The sequence below is a fragment of the Notechis scutatus genome, chromosome 6, assembly GCF_049901735.1.
Source record: "Notechis scutatus isolate UNSWTSFEM ecotype Mainland chromosome 6, rNotScu1.2, whole genome shotgun sequence".
Lineage (NCBI taxonomy): Eukaryota > Metazoa > Chordata > Lepidosauria > Squamata > Elapidae > Notechis > Notechis scutatus.
This window is the reverse complement of record NC_142014.1, coordinates 29,241,766-29,263,820: the sequence shown is the minus strand read 5'-3', so window position 1 is coordinate 29,263,820 and position 22,055 is coordinate 29,241,766. Positions and strand designations below refer to the sequence as shown.

Sequence of the window (22,055 nt, the reverse complement as noted above, 5' to 3'; positions counted from 1 at the left end):
CCTTCACTTTGCTTCCAAATATCCTTGACTGGAGACAAAAAAAACTCCCACACAAGCAGTTACCAGAAGAAGGAAAATGCCATTTAAATTATAAAGAATAAAAAACAGCATAAACCAGGCAAGATAAGGGCTGGAGGATGTCCACAGACAACAGAACACACACTGGGAAGGATGCCAAACTTGGAGAGGAACCATAAACTAGAGATATTTCCATGCTTTGTTTCCAGCACTCGCCAGTACGCATGTCCGTCTTCTCATCCAATCGTCACAGCAGCAACCCATGAAGAGGATCAAGGCCCTCTCCTCCTGAGTATACCACGTCTCTCCCTTATCCTCTCCTCCCTGCATGCCCTAGGATGGATAGGGAATGGGCCTGGGTCCTCCTCTGACTGCTCAGCCGGCCTCTGCCCTTCCCCAACCTCCTCCACAACCTTCAGAGCCACACTTCCACTCCCTGCCAGCTGTTCCTCCTGTCCCTCAGAGTCTGACTCTACCAAGGGCATGACAGTGGATACAGGTGGGGAATGGAAGGATTTATATTCCTTGCGAACATTGGTCATTTGCATCCTTTTAGAGAGTCGTTGAGGCCACTTGGAGTTTCTTTATTTTTCCTTGAAGACGTTTCATTTCTCAATCAAGAAGCTTCTTCAGCTCTTCTTTAGAGCTGTTCTTCAGAGCTGAAGAAGCTTCTTGGATGAGAAGTGAAACATCTTCAAAGAAAAACCAGAAAGTCCAATTGCCTCTTGCAAAAAAAAAGGGGGGGCACCTTTGGGACATCCGTGACCTGGATGACTGAGAATCTCCATAGACACCTTCGTTAAATGATTGTTTTTCTCCATTTTATAAACTTTCTTTCCACATTTGTTAAGTGAATCACTGCAGTTGTTAATGAATTTGGCTTCACCGTTGACTTTGGCTGGTCAGAAAGTCGTAAAAGGGGATCCCATGACCCGGGACACTGCAACTGTCATAAGTGCGAACCAGTGGCCAAGTATTCTGAATTTTGAACATGGGGATGTTGCAATGGTCATAAGTGTGAAAAACAGCCATGTCACTTTTTTTCAGTACTGTTGTATGTCAGGATTCCAGCGATTGCCCTAATTAAATCATGGGCCTCGAGCCAAGCTTCAAAAAAAACCAATAGATTTATTAGGAGCAACATGTCTGGCATTAACCTCTATAAATCCAACTCTGGCATACGTAATTTACAGTCACCTCTGACCCTGTTTCCCCCTCCCCTCTGGATGTGTCATAAATCAGATTCTCCAATGAAGCATGTTCATGGGCTGGGTGTCATCAAGCACATTCTCCAATTAAGGATTTTCGTGGGCAGACGATCCAGTACCTTAGCTACAATCTTTGTAAGATAAGTGTTGGAATGTACTTCTGGTTTTAAACTGCCGCCCTGCTCCTTCAGATTTCCTTCCCCCCCACCCCCTTTGTTTATGGCAACTCTATAACAGGCATAGGAATGCTTTACGAGTTGACATTGTAACTTTGAACATTCACAAAGTGAACTGTGTAAGTTGAGGCAGGGGTGGGATTCAACCAGTGTTAGTACCGGTTTGGTACTTATGTTTCACATGCACTCATGCCAGACGCGCGCTGTGTACACATGTAATACACCAAAAGTTGAGCCTCCTGGATAGCTGATAAGCACTGCGTGCGGATGCACAATGTTTGGAAAACACCTTTTTTTTCCTGCTTTTTCAACCTCAGCTGTGCTGCGCAAAGCAGTTGAGGTTGAAAAAGCAGGAAATAAAGGTTAGGTAAGAGCCCGGGCAGGCGGGTGGCCCAAAGAGCAGAAGGCACAGAATCAGTTCTGTGTCTGCTGCTCTTCAGAGCTACCAGTTCTATAGAGCTGGGCAGAACCGGTAGCATTCCACCCCTGAGTTGAGGACTACTTGTAGCTAACCATTAGTTGCTGTTCATGAAACCCAGGATTGGGATTCTACCAGTTCGCACCTATTTGCTAGAACCAGTTGTTAACATTCTAAGCAGTTTGGAGAACCGGTTGTTAGAAGAAATTACTGGTCTAATCCTGTAAGGAAGGCAGGTAGGAAACATTCTGTGTTGCTTACAGAAACTGCCTCTCCGTTAAGCCTTATTACATTCTTGGCAGGACTAGACTTCCTGTCTTAGGAACGTCTCTGGAGGTTTTTTCCCCTCCTTTGCTGGTATTTTGCTTGTGTGGAGTGACCATTCAAAGTTACAATGGCACTGAAAAAAGTGACTTATGACCATTTTTCACACTTACAACTGTTACAGCATCCCCACAGTCATGAGAGGCCAGGCGAGGAGATGCGTGCCTCGATGTGAGTAATGTTGAGTTGGCCACACCCAGCCAATAACATGACCACCAAGCCACGTCCACCCAGTCACATGACCACCAAGCCATGCCCACCACCTAAGCCACACCCACAGAACCAGTTGTTAAAAATTTTGAATCCCACCCCTGACGAAACACATGTTCCATTGCCTACAGCTTTCGCATTAGTTTCTCCTTCATAATGGTTCTGATTTTTTCTTCTCCTAAATTAATCCACTTCCGAGGTCGTCTGTCTCCACACTCCGTGCCTTTCTTATTGACCATTGATCATCCAAGTGGAATGTATCCAAGGCACAAGGCTCAACGCAATAAATCACCTGTCCAAAATATTACTTCCAATAAAGATTAGCCCGTATAATTCATGTGGTGCACCAGGGAGAATTAATGCGATATAGCAAAGGGACTTTGTGAGCAGATAGCTGCAACTCAGTGAAGCAAGGAAGACAGAGGTGAAGCAGTATGGGGCAAATCTTAGAAAAATAATGTTCAGGAACGGAGAACGTTCAATTCATTGAGCCAGGCCCTTTGTACAAAAAAAAGGTGGGGAGGAGTGCTTCAATGTAAGTCTGTAGAGTAGGGGTGTCAAACTCAAGGCCCGGGGGCCCGATCCAGTGTTTAGATCTGGGCTGCGGTACTGCCCTGGAAACAAGGAAGGACTGGCCAATTTCCTCCTGATCCTTTCCTTTCCTTTCCTGTCATTGTTTTTCTTAGCTTGTCGGTTCCAATTCCTCTCTACTACTGTACTCCTCCCCCGATCTGACTAGTTGATCATGTAGTTCTATAATCGCCAATCAAACATACATGGCTGTGGATGTGTCTCATTGGAGAATATGAATTATGATACTCCCAGGGGGTGGGGGGAAACCAGGGTCAAGATTGACAATGAGTGATGTGTCTCAGAGTCAGCTACACCCAGGCAGTGCCGGACATGTTAACTCCCAATAAATCCTTTTGAAGTTTTGGAAGTTTGGCTCAAGACTCATGATTTAAACTGCCGGAATCCTGACAAGTGCATTTGATCACAAGGCAAGGAGGCATCGAGAAATTCCTCCACTGGAGACAATGGATCCCCCCAGCCTTACACTTTGCTATTAATCCGCCTTTTTCCTTTTTTTGGTCTGCAGTTTATGAATATTAGCTGGATTTTTCCAAAGCCACAATCTATGTGTTGTTTAAAATTCTGTGCTGAGCACAACTGCCTAAGCATTAAATTTATTTTTATTTTCTTCTTTGAAATTTGATAACAAATATTTTCAAGGGAAAGAGCCATTATTCCTGATTGCAAACAAAATACCATGGTAATAATCAACATGCAATTACATATCCACCTAGTCCTCAACTTACTGACTCAGTGGTGAGATTCAAAAAAATTTACTACCAGTTCTGTGGGCGTGGCTTGGTGGGCATGGTGTGGCTTGGTGGGCATGGCAGGGGAAGGATACTGTAAAATTTTCATTCCCACCCCACTCCAAGGAAAGGTTACTGCAAAATCTCCATTCCCTTCCCATCCCACTAACCTGCTTTCCAGCTCTGTTCTCCTGTGCAGGGCAACAAAAGACGATGCAGCCAATCAGCTGGGACTTAGGAAGCAGATAATAGATGGGGGTAGGGCCAATCAGAGGTAGGTATTTGCCGGTTCTCCAAATTACTCAAAATTTCCGCTACTGGTTTTCCAGAACTGGTCAGAACCTGCTGAATATCACCTCTGCTCTGATTAAAACCCAGTCTTCCTGGCCTCTAAGAGTTATCCGAGTTTTCCATCCTGTGACTTACATTGATATTCTTGACTATTAATGCTCCATATGTAGGAGAAGGAGTAGCAGAATCTGGGGGCAGAGTCAAAAGAGGCATTGGCCTAGAATCCCTATGTAGCCACAAGTGAAGAAGTCCAACCTCCCCCTCCCTTCAATTCCATGAAACCTTATCTAACTCCTATCAGTTGAGCAGGTTCCTGTATATAGGCTTTTAGCAAGGAAGTACTTTAATTGAACTTTCACATGTGAACCTGGTCTTTAATGCCCGATACTTTAGCTCAAGGGTCTTCAAACTTGGCAAGTTTAAGATTTGTGGACTTCAACTCCCAGAACTCCTGAGCTAATATGACTGGAGGAGGAATTCTGGGACTTGAAGTCCACAAATCTTAAAGCTGTCAAGTTTGAAGAGCCCTGCTTAAAGCTACTTACACGTTGTTGACATGTAATTTATTTTTCACACATAATTAAGCCTTGAAGGTGCAACCCTGTGACAGTAAATTCATTTCTGTCATTTGGGTCAGAATGTCATGAGATGACAACATGACACAACTGACACCAGCAGATCATTTTCATCATTTGTGTCATGACATCCCCTGTCATGCCCCTGTCTGAGTCTGAATCTGAGGAGGAAGATGAACAGCTGACAGGAAGTAGGAGTGTGGCTCTGTTGCTTGTGGAGGAAAAAGGAGAAGGGCAAAGTCCGGCTAGGTAGAGCAGGAGAGAGGTAGAACAAGGGAGAGGGAGTTCAGAGGAAGACCGAGGCCCATCCCCTCTTCATCCTAGGGCATTCAGGGAGGAACGAAGAAGAGAGCAACGTGGGTTGCATGGCTTATGGGGGAGGAAAGGGCCCTGATTCCCTTCACTAGGCACACCTGGGGAAACAATTTATAAGAAAGGCAGGCTGCGTGGGGCAGGCTGTTGGGAGCAAATGTGAGTTTATCTTGTGTTGACGTTGCTTAACTGTGTTCCTGGCGTCTTTCCAATCATGTTGAGTTATTGCCGTGCCCTCAAGTCTGGAATTCTTGCTCCTGCCCTGTTGAATTAATTACCTCATTTTGCCTTGATTGGACTTATAGTTACAGTTTTTGTTGACCACGTTTTGGACTTGATTCTCTGCGGCCAAAGGCTTTTCCTGGGATAATTTTTCTCCAGCCCAGAAAGAAACCAGGACATTGGGGGCAAAGTTGGAGTTAATAAAGGGACTCCTACTGATTATCTGACTGTGTTGCCTTTGTGCCACACCCCTTTGGGTCATCACATCCCCGGTCCTTCAATTGGCACCAAAAGTAGGTCTCCTTCTTGAAGTCCGGTCAATTCAGGTTTTCACAAGGCCGGGTTTTTTTGTGTTTTTGTTTTTTGAAAGGGATCGCTTCAGTTGACAATGGGTTTCTTTATATTTTCAGCCACATAAATAGGAGGACCCAATTTGAAAATCCTGTTTTGGAAGCCAAAAGGAAGTTACAGCAGCGTACCATGCCCAACGCAGAACTTGGAATCAAGCCTTTGCCAGTCCAAAGTTTCCGAGGTACACCATCACCTCACAGCACCCAATTCAGATGGGACCAATTCTACGAAGTTTTGTGTGATACCTGTGACACGGTTTTGAAGACTCTCATTTTTTTTTCCCTCTGAAAAAAAAATAATAACAATTGAAAGATTGTGGCTAGTTATCACAGTTCCTAAAATTCCAGAACTAATAGAAATGGAGTAAAAGTATGGGTTTAAATAGCTTCCTTCAATATTGCCATGGTAAGCCTTTCTAACTCAACGTGGGAAACAATTCTTTTAAAAACAAAGCTGTGACTGGTTTTGCTGGTAAGATTTGTTTTGCTAGACTGCAGAATGGGAAAGATATAATTCAAAATAATAGTAAGAGGGTTGTCCAGATGCAACTGGAAAAGGGCCATTGAGTCCCAGGGGGAAGCACAAGTTATCTTAGGAAGTAAAATCACAAAATCATGGTTCACTAAAACTCCACTCTGTCTTTTTTTAGCAAACACACCAGGAAAGAGTATGTGTATTGTTATCTGTTTCAATGGGTAGGTAACAATAGCAATAGCACTTATATACCACTTCACAGTGCTTTTACAGCCCTCTCTAAGTGGCTTACTTTACAGAGTCCACCTATGGCCCTCAACAATCTGGGGCCTCATTTTATCGTCCTTGGAAGTATGGAAGGTTGCTTCAACCTTGAGCCAGCGAGAATCAAACTGCTGGCAGTGGGCAGAATTAGCCTGCAATACTGCATTCTAACCACTGCTTCACCACGGCGGGGATAGCAATAGCACTTAGACTTATATAACACTTCACAGTGCTTCCAAGCCCTCTCTAAGTGGTTTACAGTCTGCCTATGGCCTCCAACAATCTGGCTCCTCATTTTACTCGGAAGGATAGAAGGCTGAGTCAACCTTGAGCCATCGAGAATCAAACTGCTGGCAGTGGGCAGAATTAGTCTGCAATACTGCACTCTAACCATTGTGCTACCAGGGCTCTGGGATGACCTCAGTTGGTTCTTTGGGTCCCGTTGTCCTCTGTGCACAACTGATACTAAATTGTGTATGTTCTCTTTTCCTTTATTTGCAACTGTGGAGGATGAGATAAAGAAGGACCAAGATTGGCCCAGGGGAAAGGGGAGGTTTATTCATTCTTTCCAAATTCCAGTAGCCCACAAGAGAGACACTGATCTGGGGACCAAGAACAGCTTTATTTATTTGTTTTAGAGGACCTAAGAAGAAAAGGATGTTTTTCTTTCTTCTTCTACCCCCTGTCCTAATTCTGATCAAATGTTTGATCTACACAGATCTTAGCAACCAGATGGCACTTGGGTAAAGGACACAAACCATTCACCTGGCCTTGGTTATCTGAAAAGAGCTGCAGAAATAATAGCAATAGCCTTTAGACTTATGTATCACTTCACAGTGCTTTATAGCCCTCTCTGAGCGGTTTACAGTCAGCCTCTTGACCCCAACAATCTGGGTCCTCATTTTATCATCCTCAGAAGGATGGAAGGCTGAATCAACCTTGAGCCGGTCAGGATCGAATTCCTGGCAGTGGGCAGAGTCAGCCTGCAATATTGCCTTCTCACCACTGCACCAGCATGGCTCTAGAGATAAGCATAGGAGTCTGATGGAAGAATTTTTCCATGAGTTCATTCCACGGTAAATGGCCCGTCCTAGCAGAGGTTGAAAAAAGCTAAGCAGACACAGATCTACTTGGCATTTCAGTGGGAAGCCATCCAGGCATAATTAACTTATGAACCTACCACAAGAAGGCAGTGACCCATGGATGCGAACATTGGCACGAATGTGTAGTGACCCAGGAGTTGAGCTCCGTTCAAGGAACTCTTTCCTTTCTTTTTGTTTTTTTTAACCTCACCTCTTGAGCTTAAGTTGAGAGACACTTTGTTATCTTGCCTTGCTAACCTCTGCGAGGTGACTCGATGCTCTGTTTGGTGGGAGAATGAACGATGCATATATTAGCAGTGACTAAGTTAATGCACGCAATGGAATGAAGGGTGATTAGCCGTCTGTATTGGTGCAGAGATTAAGTATTGACCTAAGAGTCTACGCAAAGAATGAGGCTTCTTCTCCTTTATATCAGTAGACAACGCCTCATCAACCTTACCTAGGCCCAAACATGTTCACCCGCGCCTTGCTCCTCAGAGGTCTCGCAGTGTGAGCGACCTGTCTCAATATCGGCGGGATATTGCTGGAATGTACAGACTGTATGGTACGTCCGAGTGCTGCTGTTTACCTGGGCTGCACTTTTATCAAAAGTAGTGTGTTGAATTCTTTTTTTTTCCCCACCTTGGAAAAAACACAAAAACAAAACAAATTGAACACCTAGCTTTTTTTTTTTTTCCCACCACCACTTCCCATGATCTGATCACTTCATGAAGGACCGGTTGAGATCCGCCGAGGCTTACTCGTTGGTCACCCTTCTCAAGGGATCCCTCTAAAAGTGGATTGTGGGAAGATGAAAATGTGCTGAGACAAAAACGCACAATTCTAACGTATGCATGTGGCCCCCTTTTGTGTGATTGAGAAGTCCGTCTTCCGATTGTTTTTGCAAATTATTTTTTTTTATTTTTGAATGCGATAGTTTGATTAAATTGAGAAGTCACCCTCTGGCCAGTTTCTCACCGTTCCAAAAAAGTCCCAACTCTGAATGAACAGAGAATTCATTAAGAGTCCAAATGGGAAACTACTTTAGATAAACGAATCCTCCCCTTGCTGGTTAATTTAGCTTGACGTAGAACAAAAATAAACAACAATAATAATAATAATAACTCACTAATATTCTTGGTTCTCTCAAATCGCTTGCACTTTTACTTTGCTTCGACTCGTACCAGCGCCACTTTGTCCCCGCCGCTGCTTTCGCTGCACTGTGTGAAGCCCAGCTCTTGCGTGTGTCTGTGTGCGCGTGTACACCACCGCGGGGAGGGGAGGGCGACCCCAGCGTCTCATGTCTCTCTTTCTGTTGGCTCCTGTAGAAAAACCCCTCTTCACCCGGGACGCCTCCCAGCTGAAAGGCAGCTTCCTCAGCACAACCCTCAAGAAAAGCAATATGGGCTTCGGATTTACCATCATCGGTGGGGACGAGCCCGACGAATTTCTCCAGGTGAAGAGTGTCATTCCAGATGGGCCAGCAGCACAAGACGGCAAGATGGAAACAGGTAACAGGCCCACGATTGGCGGTTTTATTTGTTTAGCAGACAGCAGATGCTCTATACACACACACACAAACACACACAAACATACATATACCTACATTACATATATAGAGATATACCGGGGGGGGGGTGTTCGTGTGTGTGTGAGAGAGAGATGGAGCTCTCACCTCACAATCAGGAGGCTGTGTGTTCGATCCTAGGTAGAGGCAGATATTTCTCTCTCTGGGCACTATCAGAATATATCTGCTGAACAAAACTCTGCATTGGTGACAGGAAAGGCATCCAGCCATTAAACATTCTTGCTAGCTCCATTCAGTTGCCCAGATTCCAACCTGCAAGGGATTATGGAGTCATTAAATGAAGATTTTATATGTGTGTGTGTCTGTCTATCTGTATTTACATATATATTTATGTGTATGTGTATGTATGTGTCTATATGTGTGTGTATGTATATGTATGTATGTGTCTGTATGTGTGTGTATGTATGTATATGTATACATGTATATGTGATCCCTTTTTGCGGCCTTCTGACAAGCAAAGTCAATGGGGAAGCCAGATTCACTTAACAATGATGTTGCTAACTTAACGACTCACTTCACAACAGTGGCAAGAAAGGTCGTAAAATGGGACAAAAGTCACTTAACAAATGTCTCACTGAACAACAGAAATATGTTGGGCTCAGTTGTGATCGTAAGGTGAGGACTATCTATAATTACAATTTTATTTCTTTTAAGTTATGCCAGCCATTGAATACTTCATTCTCATCCGGTCGTGTTTGTTCGTTTGCCCTAGAAGGATTGAGTATTTCTGACTGAACAAAATCTGTAATGCCATCTCCTTCTTATTATCCATCCTTATTTCCTCTGAAGAGTTGGTCTGCATATCAGGATCTTTTAATCTTTCCTTCACCTCAAACAATGCAGTGTATTTATACTGATTCATATGCCACAGTTCTATAGTCCTTTTTATCTCATTACAGACATACCACAATTCTTATATTTCTAAAAGGAAGTTTCAGAACAATGATTCCAGCTTTTATTAATATTGCATTATTCGGAGAATTGAAGTCCCTTGTCCTTTTTCTGTAATTCTTTTTGCTGCTGTCTTATTCAGCTTTAATTTTCATTCAGTCTGAGTTCTTTGCAATGCCAGAATAATACCAGGATCTTCCCATTTTATGTTAAGCAAAATCTTGATACGAACTGGTGGCTTGGACTTTAGAGTTATTGGATTTAAATCCCTAGATGGTGGTAGTTTTATTGAATTTTCTTCTCAGCTTCGCCTGTTCTTGCTTTCCGATCGAGCCAAGGAACATATTTTCTGTACGCTGTTGAAAACTTCAGATAAGCCTCGGTTTGAAATAAGACGTTCAAATATTGCAAGAACTTGTGATTTTCGAGGTTTATGAGAAAACTAATTAACGTGAATCAAGAGTGAAATATTATAAGGAGAGCCAATTGTTTCATTTTGAATTTGCCAAAGAAATTATCTGTAGATAAACGCTATATGTAGTTTTCCATCAGATGGATGGATGGATGGATAGATGATAGATAGCGATAGAGATAGATTGATATATTGATAGATAAAGATAGAGAGATAGATTGATTGATTGAGAGAGAAAGATTGATGATAAATGATAGAGATATAGATAGATAGATAGATAGATAGATAGATAGATAGATAGATAGATAGATAGATAGATAGAGATAGAGATAGATAAATTGATATATTGAAAGATAGAGATAGAGATAGATTGATAGATTGATTGAGAGAGAGAGAGATTGATGATAGATGATAGAGATAGAGAAAGCTAGCTAGCTAGATGAGAGATAGAGATAGATAGATAGATAGATAGATAGATAGATAGATAGATAGATAGATAGATAGATAGGCAGATAGATAGACAGGCAGACAGATAGATAGATAGAGATAGATAAATTGATATATTGAAAGATAGAGATAGATTGATAGATTGATTGAGAGAGAGAGAGAGATTGATGATAGATAGAGATAGAGAAAGCTAGCTAGCTAGATGAGAGATAGAGATAGATAGATGGATAGATAGATAGATAGATAGATAGATAGATAGATAGATAGATAGATAGATAGATAGATAGATAGATAGATAGATAGATAGATGATAGATAGATAGATATCCTTTACTTCTTATTGTATCATTAAGATTTCTCCTGGATTCTGTTTCTCCTTCATCCCTTTGTCTTCCTTGAAATTTCACTTTAATTTACAGGCAATCCTCGACTTACAACCTCAACTGAAATTTATGTTTCTAACTGAAACATTTGAAAGGGACTGTTGCCCCAAGTGTATCATTGCCATTGTTAACTTAGTAATATGGTCATGATAGAATAGAATACTTTATTGGCCAAGTGTAATTGGATACACAAGGAATTTGTCTTGGTGTAAATACTCTCAGTATACATAAAGAAAAGGTACATTTGTTAAGAATCAAGAATCATAATGTACAACACTTAATGATAGTCATAGGGTACAATCAACAATCAAATCATACTAGGAAACAGTCAAGTGGGAGGGGATGGGTGATAAGGAGAAGATTAACAGTAATAGTAGTGTACACATTGTAAATAGTTGAACAGTGTTGAGGGAATTATTTGTTTAGCAGAGTGATGCCTTTCGGGGAAAAAACTCCCCTTGTGTCTAGTTGTTCTGGTGTGCAGTGCTCTATAGCATCATTTTGAGGGAAGGAGTTGAAACAGTTTATGTCCGGGATGTGAGGGGTCTGTAAATATTTTCACAGCCCTCTTTTTGACTCGTGCAGTATACAGGTCCTCAATTGAAGGCAGTCCTAATTATCCTCTGAAGTCTGTGTCTGTCCTGTTGGGTTGCAAACCAAACCAGACAGTTATAGAGGTGCAGATGATAGACTCAATAATTCATCTGTAGAACTGGATCAGCAGCTCCTTGGGCAGTTTGAGCTTTCTGAGTTGGTGCAGAAAGAACATTCTTTGTTGTGCTTTTTTGATAATGTTTTTGATGTTAGGTGTCCATTTTAGGTCATGTGATATAGTAGAACCTAGAAATTTGAAGGTCCCTACTGTTGATATTGTGTTGTCTAGAATTGTAAGAGGTGGTAGTATGGGAGGGGTTCTTCTAAAGTCTACCACCATTTCTATGGTTTTGAGTGTGTTCAGTTCCAGATTGTTCCGGTTACACCACGAAGCAAGTTGTATAACCATAAAGGTTTATTGTTACTGTATATTTGCAGGTTCCTTGTTGGTACACATAAGTCTTCGCAGAAGCTAACATATGATGTTACAGTATCTGTGAGCTCATCTAGATCTGCAGAGGCATCTTCAAAAACATTCCAATCAGTGCAATCAAGGCAGGTCTGGAGTTTCAGCTTTGCCTCATCTGACCAAGTCTTCACTGATTTAATTGTTGGTTTAATGGTTTTAAGTCTTTGTCTGTAGGCAGGTACAAGGTGAATCATGCAGTGGTCAGAGTGTCCCACAGCTGCTCGTGGTAAAGACCTATAAGCATCTTTTACTATTGTGTAGCAGTGGTCTAAAGTATTTTTGCCTCTGGTGGGGCAATTTACATGCTGGAAATATTTTGGGAGCTCTTTCCTTAAATTTGCTTGATTGAAATCTCCTAAAATGATGGGAAGGGAACCTGGGTGTTTGGCTTCAGCCTCCATAATTTGATCAGCAAGAGTTTGTAATGCCTTGTTTACACAGGCTTGTGGAGGAACATACCCAGCTATTAGGAGAAATGAGGGGAACTCACGTGGAGAATAAAATGGCTTGCAGTTGATGTGTAAAGACTCTAAGTTTTCATCACAAAACTTATATATTATAGTTATATCCTGAGACCAGCTGTTGTTGATATATCAATATAATCCTCTACCCTTTGTTTTACCTGATGTCTCTTCAATTCTGTCTGATCAAATGTCTGAAATCCTGGGATGTATATGGTGTTGTCCTCATGAATTTGTAGATTAAGCCAGGTTTCAGTAAAACAAAGAACAGCTTCACTCATAAAGTGAATCTGGCTTCCCCCTTGATTTCTCTTGTCAGAAGGTTGCCAAAAGGGGATCACGTGACCCCGGGGCACCGTGGCCGTCATAAATGTAAACCAGTTGCCAAGCATCTGAATTTTGATCAGGTGACTGTGGGGGATGGTGCAATGGTCATAAGTGTGGGAAAATGGACCTTTTTTCTGGTGCCGGTCACTAAATGAAATGTTGTAAGTCAAGGACTATCTATATGCATTAGGCTGCATCAACAGAGGCAGGGGTGGGATTCAACCAATGTAACAACCGGTCTGATGAGCGCACGCATCTGTACCAAATGCGTGTTTCACACACATGCATAACTCACCTTCTGCTGCAAGTCCTGTGTGTTAAACAGTTGACGCACGGCAATCGACTGTGCCTGTTCTGACCAAGGCTTCCTGAGACCGCACTTTTCCTTCTCTTTCCTTTCCTGGCTTGAAACGTCGTCAAGAAAAAACAAAGGAAGTCCAGTTGTCTTTTGGAAAAGCGCCTTGGGGTATCTCCATTGTCATCTCTCCCACCTTGTGTTCCCTGCTTTGGCTAGGTTATGTTCTGACCAAAGCTTCCTGAGACCATAATTAAGCACATGCTTAGTTAAAATAACTCTTGTTTTATTTCAACGCTGGGAATTATGTTCATTCCCAGCCCGTAATGAGACCCAAATAGTCCCTCGAGATAAGCACCCACCTTTCTCTCCTTTGAATTGCTGCCAACAACTAAAGTGCCAAATTAACTGTAAAAAAACCAACCGAAGTACAAAGTCCACACAGAGTTTCAAGGTTTAATCCAAACAGAGCGAACGACTTTGCTTCCTGCAAGGGTCTCTCTACCTTTGCACCTCCTTTATACCTTAGGGGAGGGGCAATCACCTCTAAGCCTTACTCCCGAGCCTCCCCTTTTGTCTTAGCTGCTGTTGCCTTCTAGCAGCTCTGTACACATGCACACTGGGAACAGGCATAAAGGAGGAGCAAAGGAACCTTTGCAGGAACCAACTTTGTTCCTACTGGTCGGTTTGAAACCTGAAGCTCTGTGTTGAATTTGCGCTCCGTTTGGCCTTGTAAACTAATTGGAAATTTAGTCATTGGCAGTATTTTAAGGAAGATAAAGGTGTGTGCTTATTAGACTTATCCTGAAGGACTTTGGCAGACTTCCCTGGGACTATTAATAAACTGTTTGAGACTCATTATGGGCTGTGAATGACTAAAATTCACAGCCATTGAAATAAAGAAAAAAGGGTTTTGGGACTAAGGTGTGTTCATAAGCCTTGCTCAGAACAGGTGCTCCCTCATTGGAGGTTTTCAAGAAGAGACTGGTCAGCCATTAAAGACATATCCAGCCTGGAAATAAAGAGAAATTTCCTGAGTGGGGAACAAAAAAACCCAATCTACAGATACACTGGAGAAACAATCCCAAGGAATAATTACTTTTGGCTATTGTATTTCCGTTATTCCGTTACAAAATGCAGTGTCTCCATATCTAAATGAAATAAAACTACATCCATGGAGGATGACAAATTGGATAACATCCCTTTGCATTTTAAATATACTTCCTCATTAGGATTATGCTTACACACAGAGAAGAATGCGGTTAATTAATATCTTCTCCTTCATGGATAATTGGTTTTAGACGGGACTCATTTTGTTCCTCTTGTTAAACAGGTTCTTTTAAAAACTCTGTTTAAGTAGCCTAATAGACTTTTATTGATAATTGCACTTTGTTTTGTGTGTTGTATCTTTTATTAAAAATATTCATCCAAAATTAATTCAATCCAATGCTGTAAATGACTCAGCTTCTGTCTCATACTTGCTAAGGACTCCTAATTCTTTTTTTTTTCCACAATTTTTTTTAGTTTATTCAAAAAAAGATCAAAATGCAATAGGCCAAAGTAGATAAAATAACCTTTATTGTCATTTTTTCCCCTTTGGGCTCAATGGCACACATTAAAAATGAAATTCTGTTGCCTGCTCTCAAAACTGCTCTCAAAAATATTAAAAAAGAAAAGAAAAGAAAAAACACAAGCCCCCCAAAAAAATATTAACAAAAAAGGTGTCTTAAAAAAAATAACACATATACACATAATATCCTCCCCTGTCAAATGTTGATTAGTACAATATAGCAATGTAGGTTTCTCACCTCGTTGCAAAACAAGCCAAAAGAATTTTAAACTGTTAAACTACTAAAGCTACTTACAAATTGTTAGCCTGTCATCTGTAAACTATATTAATAACAAAGTGGTTAACAAAGAAAACAATAATAGTGAAATATTACATAACAATATAAAAGTAATAAAAATTGTGAACACTAATAAGAAAGAGACAAGGTTGGAAATCCAAAACTCTCTGTTGACAAAGTGTTGTAATCAATTTGCAGAAAATTTACCATGGCTTCAAACTCTGATCATCCCAAATATTAACCCTAATTAGTTCTGGATCAAATATTCAGGCTTGTTTCTTTATACCATCGGTTATCAATTGCTGATTGATTGAATATAATAAGTCCTGTCTCTAAAGCCAATCTATCTTTCCCGCCCAAATCCAGATAAAATCGTTCCTCAATTAGATGTAATAAATCCATTTCCCATTCTCCATCAAGGATTCACAGTTTTCATAATAATTTAGAGTTGGCCTTTTTTATTTGGGAGCCAGAAAGATCCTAGCAAAGCATGGCATTTCTTTGGTTGATTAAAAAAGACGATAACAAAAAGAACGTTATTGTTATCAGGTTTCTAGACCAAATCTGATATCAATAAAGCATGTATAAAATATTTGTTTTGCATGTGTAAAATATTTGTTTTCTGTTGGATCAAAGACATTCAAAGAAAGATGAAAGAATATTTGTCTACATTTGAATGTGCCCAGAGTGTTGTATTGTTGTTATCAACTGGAAAAAATAAAGATTCTGCAATTCAACAGATCACATTAGTTAGTCCTTTCTCTTGGGATTATAATGCATTAATATTACCCATTAGATAAACCCTCCTGAATGGAAAAGTCTACTTCTAGCAGGTTCCAATCTGTAAAAAAATTAAAGGCCCACAGTTCAAAAATGGTACCTTCTTATTTTTTTCTGACAATAACTCATGTTAGCCTCTGCTACCTTCCATCATAGGGACCTTAAAGTCTTCTAGTTTTCCAGTCCAACCCTATGCCCAAGGCAGAATCTTCATACCATCCCAAACAAATGATTCTCCATCCCTTTCTTGAAAACTTTCAATGATGCAACACCCACAACTCCAGAAAACAAGCTGTTCCATTGACAATCATTCTCACAGTCAGGAAATTCCTTCTCATTTCCAGGTTGGACTTCCATCCATTGTTTTTTGTCCTACCCTAATGTGCTTTGGGGAATACGTTGACTCCTCCACTTCCCTGTTGCAGCCCTTCCAATATTGGAAGATGACTATCATGTCTCCCTTCAGTCTTCTTTTCCTTAACCTAAATACGTCTAGTTCATTTAGTCTTTCATCTATGCTTCAGAAGTGCTTCCAATATATGTTTCAAATATTGGAACCAGAGGTGGTCTTCAGCAGGTTCTGACCAGTTCTGGAGAACCGGTAGCGGAAATTTTAAGCAGTTCAGAGAACCGGAAAATACCACCTCTAACTGGAGATTTTACAGTATTCTTCTTCTGCCACACCCACTAAGCCACGCCCACAGAACCGGTAGTAAAAAAAATTGAATCCCACCACTGATTGGAACCCTGCTAACATGTCACCCCTAGTCCTTCTCTTAGACTAGACATCCCTGGTTGCCTCAATCATTCATGGTAGAGCTTAGCCTTCAAACCCCTTATCGTCTTTGTAGCTTTTCTCTGCACTCTTTCCAGGATCTCAACATCTTTTTGGTATCATGGTGAACAGATCTGGACACCATATTCCAAGTGTGGCCTCACCAGTGTGTTATAAAGCAGTACTACCACTTCCTCTGAATTTCATGTTCGTATGAGCCATTCTAACTTGATAGGTATCCCGCCATCAATGATGACACACAAAAATAATCATTGCCATTCTTTTTTTAGCTATACCCCCGAGACAAACTTTGAAGAAGCGAGACCTGTGAGATTAATCATATATTATTGGACAAATTTATACCAAACTTCCATAACATTGGCTGAATCCACTGAGGCCATTTGTCCAGTGATAAAACATTATCCAACCGTTATCCAGGAGAACACCTAGAGAACTTATTTATCACTAATTGTTAGCATTGCCCTGTCATTATTGAAGCAATAAAAGGCTGCCCTTTATATCAGCACATTATTTAGAAGCATGTGGGGAAAATAACAGAATAACAGGACTGGAAGGACCTTGGAAGTCTTCTAATCCAACCCCTAATGCAAACCCTATTCCATTTCAGACAAATCTCTTCCTAAAATCCAAACTCTGTCAAGGACCTTGGAGTACTCATCTCTAATGATCTAAGTGCTAGAGCCCACTGTAACTACATAGCCAAAAAGGCATTAAGAATTCTTAATCTAATCCTACGTAGCTTCTTCTCTGGTAATATCACACTGCTAACTAGAGCATACAAAACATTTGCTAGGCAATTGAAAAAGTCCAGAAATATTTCACAGGAAGAATTCTCCGCTCCTCTACTCATTGCAGAATACCTTATGCCATCAGACTTGAAACTCTAGACCTAGAAAACCTAGAACTATGCCACCTCCGGTCCGATCTAAATATAGTATATAAAATCATACATTGCAATGTCCTACCTGCAAATAAATACTTCAGCTTCAATCATAACAATACAAGAGTCCACAATAGATACAAACTCAAGGTTAACTGCAACAAACCTGACTGCAGAAAATACGACTTCAGCAACAGAGTGGTCTACCTGACTCCATGGTTTCTTCCCCAAACCCCAAACCCTTTAACCTTAGACTGTCTACTATTGACCTCACCCCTTTCCTAAAAGGTCTGTAGGGGACGTGCATAAGCGCACCAATCGTGCCTACCGTCCCTGTCCTTTTGTTTCTTTTTATTTTTTCTTATAAGTATCCATCTCATGTATTCAAAACTATGTTTATTCTTATACCTGTATCTTTTAAGCAATTGACAAATCAAATAAATAAATAAAATAAAAACCTGCAGTGATGAAGCATCCACAATTCTGAAGGCAAGTCGTTCCACTGGTTAATTGTTTTCACCGTCAGAAAATTTCTCCTTAGTTCTAGGTTGCTTCTCTCCTTGATTCGTTTTTATCCATGGCTTCTTGTCCTGCCTTCAGGTGCTTTGGAGAATAGCTTGACTCCTTCTTCTTTCGGGCAGCCCCTGAGATATTGGAACACTGCTATCCTGTCACCCCCTAGTCCTTCTTTTCATTAAACTAAACAAACCCAGTTCCTGCAACTGTTCTTCATATGTTTTAGCCTCCAGTGCCCTGAACATCTGTAGGAAAATAAAATGTGCCAACTATACAATTTGCAATTACAAAGGAGCAAGGAACTACGTTGCTTTGTTTATATTCATGCCTTGCTACATGCCTTAGAGAATTTGTATTGGTCCAGCAGCTTATGCAGTATCTGCAAAAATTGAAATAAAACATACAGCCCTAAGGGTCAGTCTGGTGTGTCCCAAAGAATAAATCCTGGGCTTTGTGAGATGAAATGAAAAATAACATTCCCTCTTGCAAGTCTTCCAGAGAGATCCCACAAGTGTGTGCATGGTGAGTATATGTGGAGTTATTCCCTGTCTGCTTTTCTAGCAAGCACCACTCAATAACTTTATAGTGAGAGCTTGCAAACTTGGCTTTTAAGACAAATCCAGAGGCAATAGTTTAATGGAGATTTTAGCCATTCCTGGATGCAGATTAAGAAAATCCAACAAAACTATGATTACAAAAAAGTTGTTGAGACTTTTGAACTAGTGCAAAGAAGGGCAACTCAGACGATTAAAGGCTTGGAGACTCAAACATATGAAGAACGGTTGAGGGATCGGGTATGCTTTGTCTAGAGAAAAGAAGGATTGAGGGGACATGATAGCAGTCTTCCAGTATTTGAGGGCCTGCCCCCCAAAAGAGGTCAACCTATTCTCCAAAGCACCAGAGGGGACAAGAAACAAGGGATGGAAACTAACTGAAGAGAGAAGCAACCTGGAATTGAGGAGAAACTTCCAAACAGTGAGGACAATTAACCAGTAGAACAACTTGCCTTCAGAAGTTGTAGGTGCTTCATCACTGAAGGTTTTTTAAAAGAGACAGGACAATCCCTTGCCTGAAATGGTATATGCTTGAGCAGGAGAGTGGTCTAGAACACTTCCAAGATCCCTTCTGGCTCTATTCTGATTGGCTGGTTGGTTGGTTGGTTGATTTGATGAGTTCTTCTGAAACTAAGCGTGAAGATTCAGGAGCACATCTTACATTCCAGTTAAGAAGACTTATTGTTCACGGCTATCAGCAAGAAACTAGTCAGCATTAAATTGGTTCTAGATAAGAGTTAATAGAATTCAAGAGGGGTCTGGACATGGAGAGTTTGTGGACATGTAATGATTCTAGGCTGAGTTCTCTCTTGACTCCGCTCCCAGGCTCTGCCTCTTCTTTTCATGCATAAACTCCAGCAATAGGAGGAAACATACCCATAAAAAGTATAAATAATAGCTTTGGGTTTTCTGTTGGCAAAGAGTGATTTTAAAAAACCTAATCTGGAAGAGATAATGGGCCTGTCTTCTCATTTTATTCATTATTGATCAATTGCATATATTATTTCACTTCATGAGCTACCCAGCGAGGGATAAATATATAAATGTTCTTGCATACAGAAATGACTGGTGAATGAAGGGATACCCTTTGGAACTTAATACATAAGACCCATCTTTTGAATTTTGTCATTTAAATGTTTAAAATTCCATTCTAATTAGTGGTGCTTTTTTTTTTTTTTTCAAATATGGATGCAAGGATTCTCCAGGAGTTCTTTTTCACAAAATAGAAATTTCTGCTTAAAGAGGTACTAAGCCATGTCGGATGTAAAGAAGAGTGACAGTGTTATGTTGGAGATGGTAAAAATAGAATAAATATTCTTTAAAATATGGAGAAAAATATGATTTTTTTTCCTGAGGTTGTAGTCCTACATAGATTTGGAAGAACTGCTAGGCATGGAGTCCAGCTGTTTCATTACTGTAAGGGAGGAAAATAATTGGAATTAGACTCAAATTTCGCTGCCTTACAGGGCAAATCAGTATGGGGAATGGAAAATTGAGTGTCATTCAGTGCATCTACACTTCTGAAAAACATCTTTTATCATTGACATGGTATTTATTTATCACTTTACTTTATAGTCTCTTAGCTGAGTACTGAACTTGAACTAATTACGATTAAAGTGAAGAATACAAAATAAAACTCCATAATGCCTGTAAGCTTCTGCAAAACAAGCACTAAGTTTTGTTCACGTGAACTATTGAACTTTATTGGATGGATTCTCCTGAAATGTTATGAATATTTGTAATGGCTGTTTTTGTTTGAGAGAAAGGAGCATCTTGTGAAACTGTTGTCAATGTCTTTCGGGGTCATTGTTCTTCAATTGTCTGGGTCAAATCTTTTCCAATCTTCTTTCATACACATGATATCTCCCATGATGTATTATAACGTTTTAGAGATAGCTTGGGAAATAAACATTATCAACCTCCCACTAATTTATTTTGCCCTTGTTTTCTCAGAAGACACCTAAACAATTTGTAGACTAAATTACACAGTGAGGTGAATATCACCATATTAGATTGCATGTCTCTTCCAATTTATCAAGACAGGACAAACTATTTTTTTCTCTCTCTACCGAGCAAGGAAGCTGTGAGGCCTTATGCATTTCAGGACTTCTGCATAAATATGAGCTAAAACACAACCTGCTTTCCACACAAGTCCCAAAATCAAATAAGGAGAAATGAATTCAACAAATGAGTAAAAAAAAAACATTATGCTGGTCCATTGATTTACTGGAGAAAACAATTCAAGGCTACATATCCAGAGCTGGGCTGCTACGGGTTCATCCAGGTTCAGGCGGACCCATTGCTAACGTTATGGCTGGTTCCGCGACCCGCTAAATCCCACCCCTGGCTGGCCCCACCCACCCCATCCCGCCTCTCCCAGGAATCTCCACGCAGCCCATTTTGGATGCGAGGTAAGTGCAGGGGGGAAAATGGGGGCATTTCCAGCCCATGGAGGGCCTCGGGAGCCCACAGGAAGCAGTTTTCACCCTGCCAGAGGCTCAAGAAAAGACTAGGGAAGGTGAAAAACGGGGCTTCCAGAAGTCCGAAAACCAGCCTGTTTCCTTCCTCCGGAGCCTGGGGGAGGCAGGTTTTGCCCTCCCAGAATCTTGAGAAAAGCCTCCGGAGCCCAGGGAGGGTGAAAACGTCCCCCCACATTGTAGCGCAGGAGGCCGACTAGGCCAGGCCCACCATGGCCACGCCCACCCAGCAACCGGGCAGAGAACCCATTGCTGAAATTTTTGAAGCCCACCACCGTACATATCTGAACCACACTTGGAATATTGCATCCGGTTCTGGTCACCACAATATAAAAAAAGATGTTGAGACTCTGGAAAAAGTGTAGAGAAGAGCAACAAAGATGATTAGAGCGCTGGAGGCTAAAACATACGAAGAACGGTTGCAGGAACTGGGCTTGGCTAGTCTAATTGAAAAGAAGGACTAGGGGTGACATGATAGCAGTCTTCTAATATCTCAAGAGCTGCCCCAAAGAAGAGGCAGTCCAGCTATTCTCCAAAGCACCTGAAGGCAAGACAAGAAGCAACGGATGGAAACTAATCAAGGAGAAAAGCAACTTAGAATTAACGAATAATTTCCTAAAGGTGAGAGCCGTCAACCAATGGAATAACTTGGCTTCAGAAGTTGGGGTTAACAAAGATTTAAGCACCATTGCAAAAAGTTCCCATAGTTCTTCAATCTATGTATCATACGGATTTGGCAGGATGCTAAATAATGATACAATATCACCGTTTAGAAACTCAAAGGGAAAACCAGATTCGGTTAACAATCATGTTACTAAATTAACAGAATAACAGAGTTGGAAGGGACCTTAGAGGTCTTCTAGTCCAACCCCCTGCTTAGGCAGGAAATCCTATCCTATTTCAGACAAATGTTGTCCAATCTCTTCTTAAAGACTTCCAGTGTTGGAGCATTTACAACTTCTGGAGGCAAGTAGTTCCACTGATTAATCAGTGGAATAATTGTTCTAACTGCCAGGAAATTTCTCCTTAGTTCTAGGTTGCTTCTCTCCTTGGTTAGTTTCCATCCTTTGCTTCTTGACCTGCCTTCAGGTG

The 22,055-nt window shown here is 41.0% G+C and overlaps 1 protein-coding gene across 12 annotated transcripts in view; it reads left to right on the top strand.

Annotated features, from left to right (window-relative positions):
- The window catches only part of MAGI2 (membrane associated guanylate kinase, WW and PDZ domain containing 2), a 585,270-nt gene that overhangs the window by 448,680 nt on the left and 114,535 nt on the right, over window positions 1-22,055 (top strand). For 8 of the 12 annotated variants that reach the window (XM_087967823.1, XM_087967826.1, XM_087967822.1 and 5 more), the window contains 3 exons: window positions 5,487-5,608; window positions 7,684-7,812; window positions 8,576-8,758. In XM_087967823.1, the coding sequence (XP_087823949.1) occupies window positions 5,487-5,608; window positions 7,684-7,812; window positions 8,576-8,758 (434 nt within the window). The remainder of the gene's footprint in view (window positions 1-5,486; window positions 5,609-7,683; window positions 7,813-8,575; window positions 8,759-22,055) is intronic. The other 4 variants (XM_087967825.1, XM_087967827.1, XM_087967832.1 and 1 more) reach the window with 2 other exon arrangements.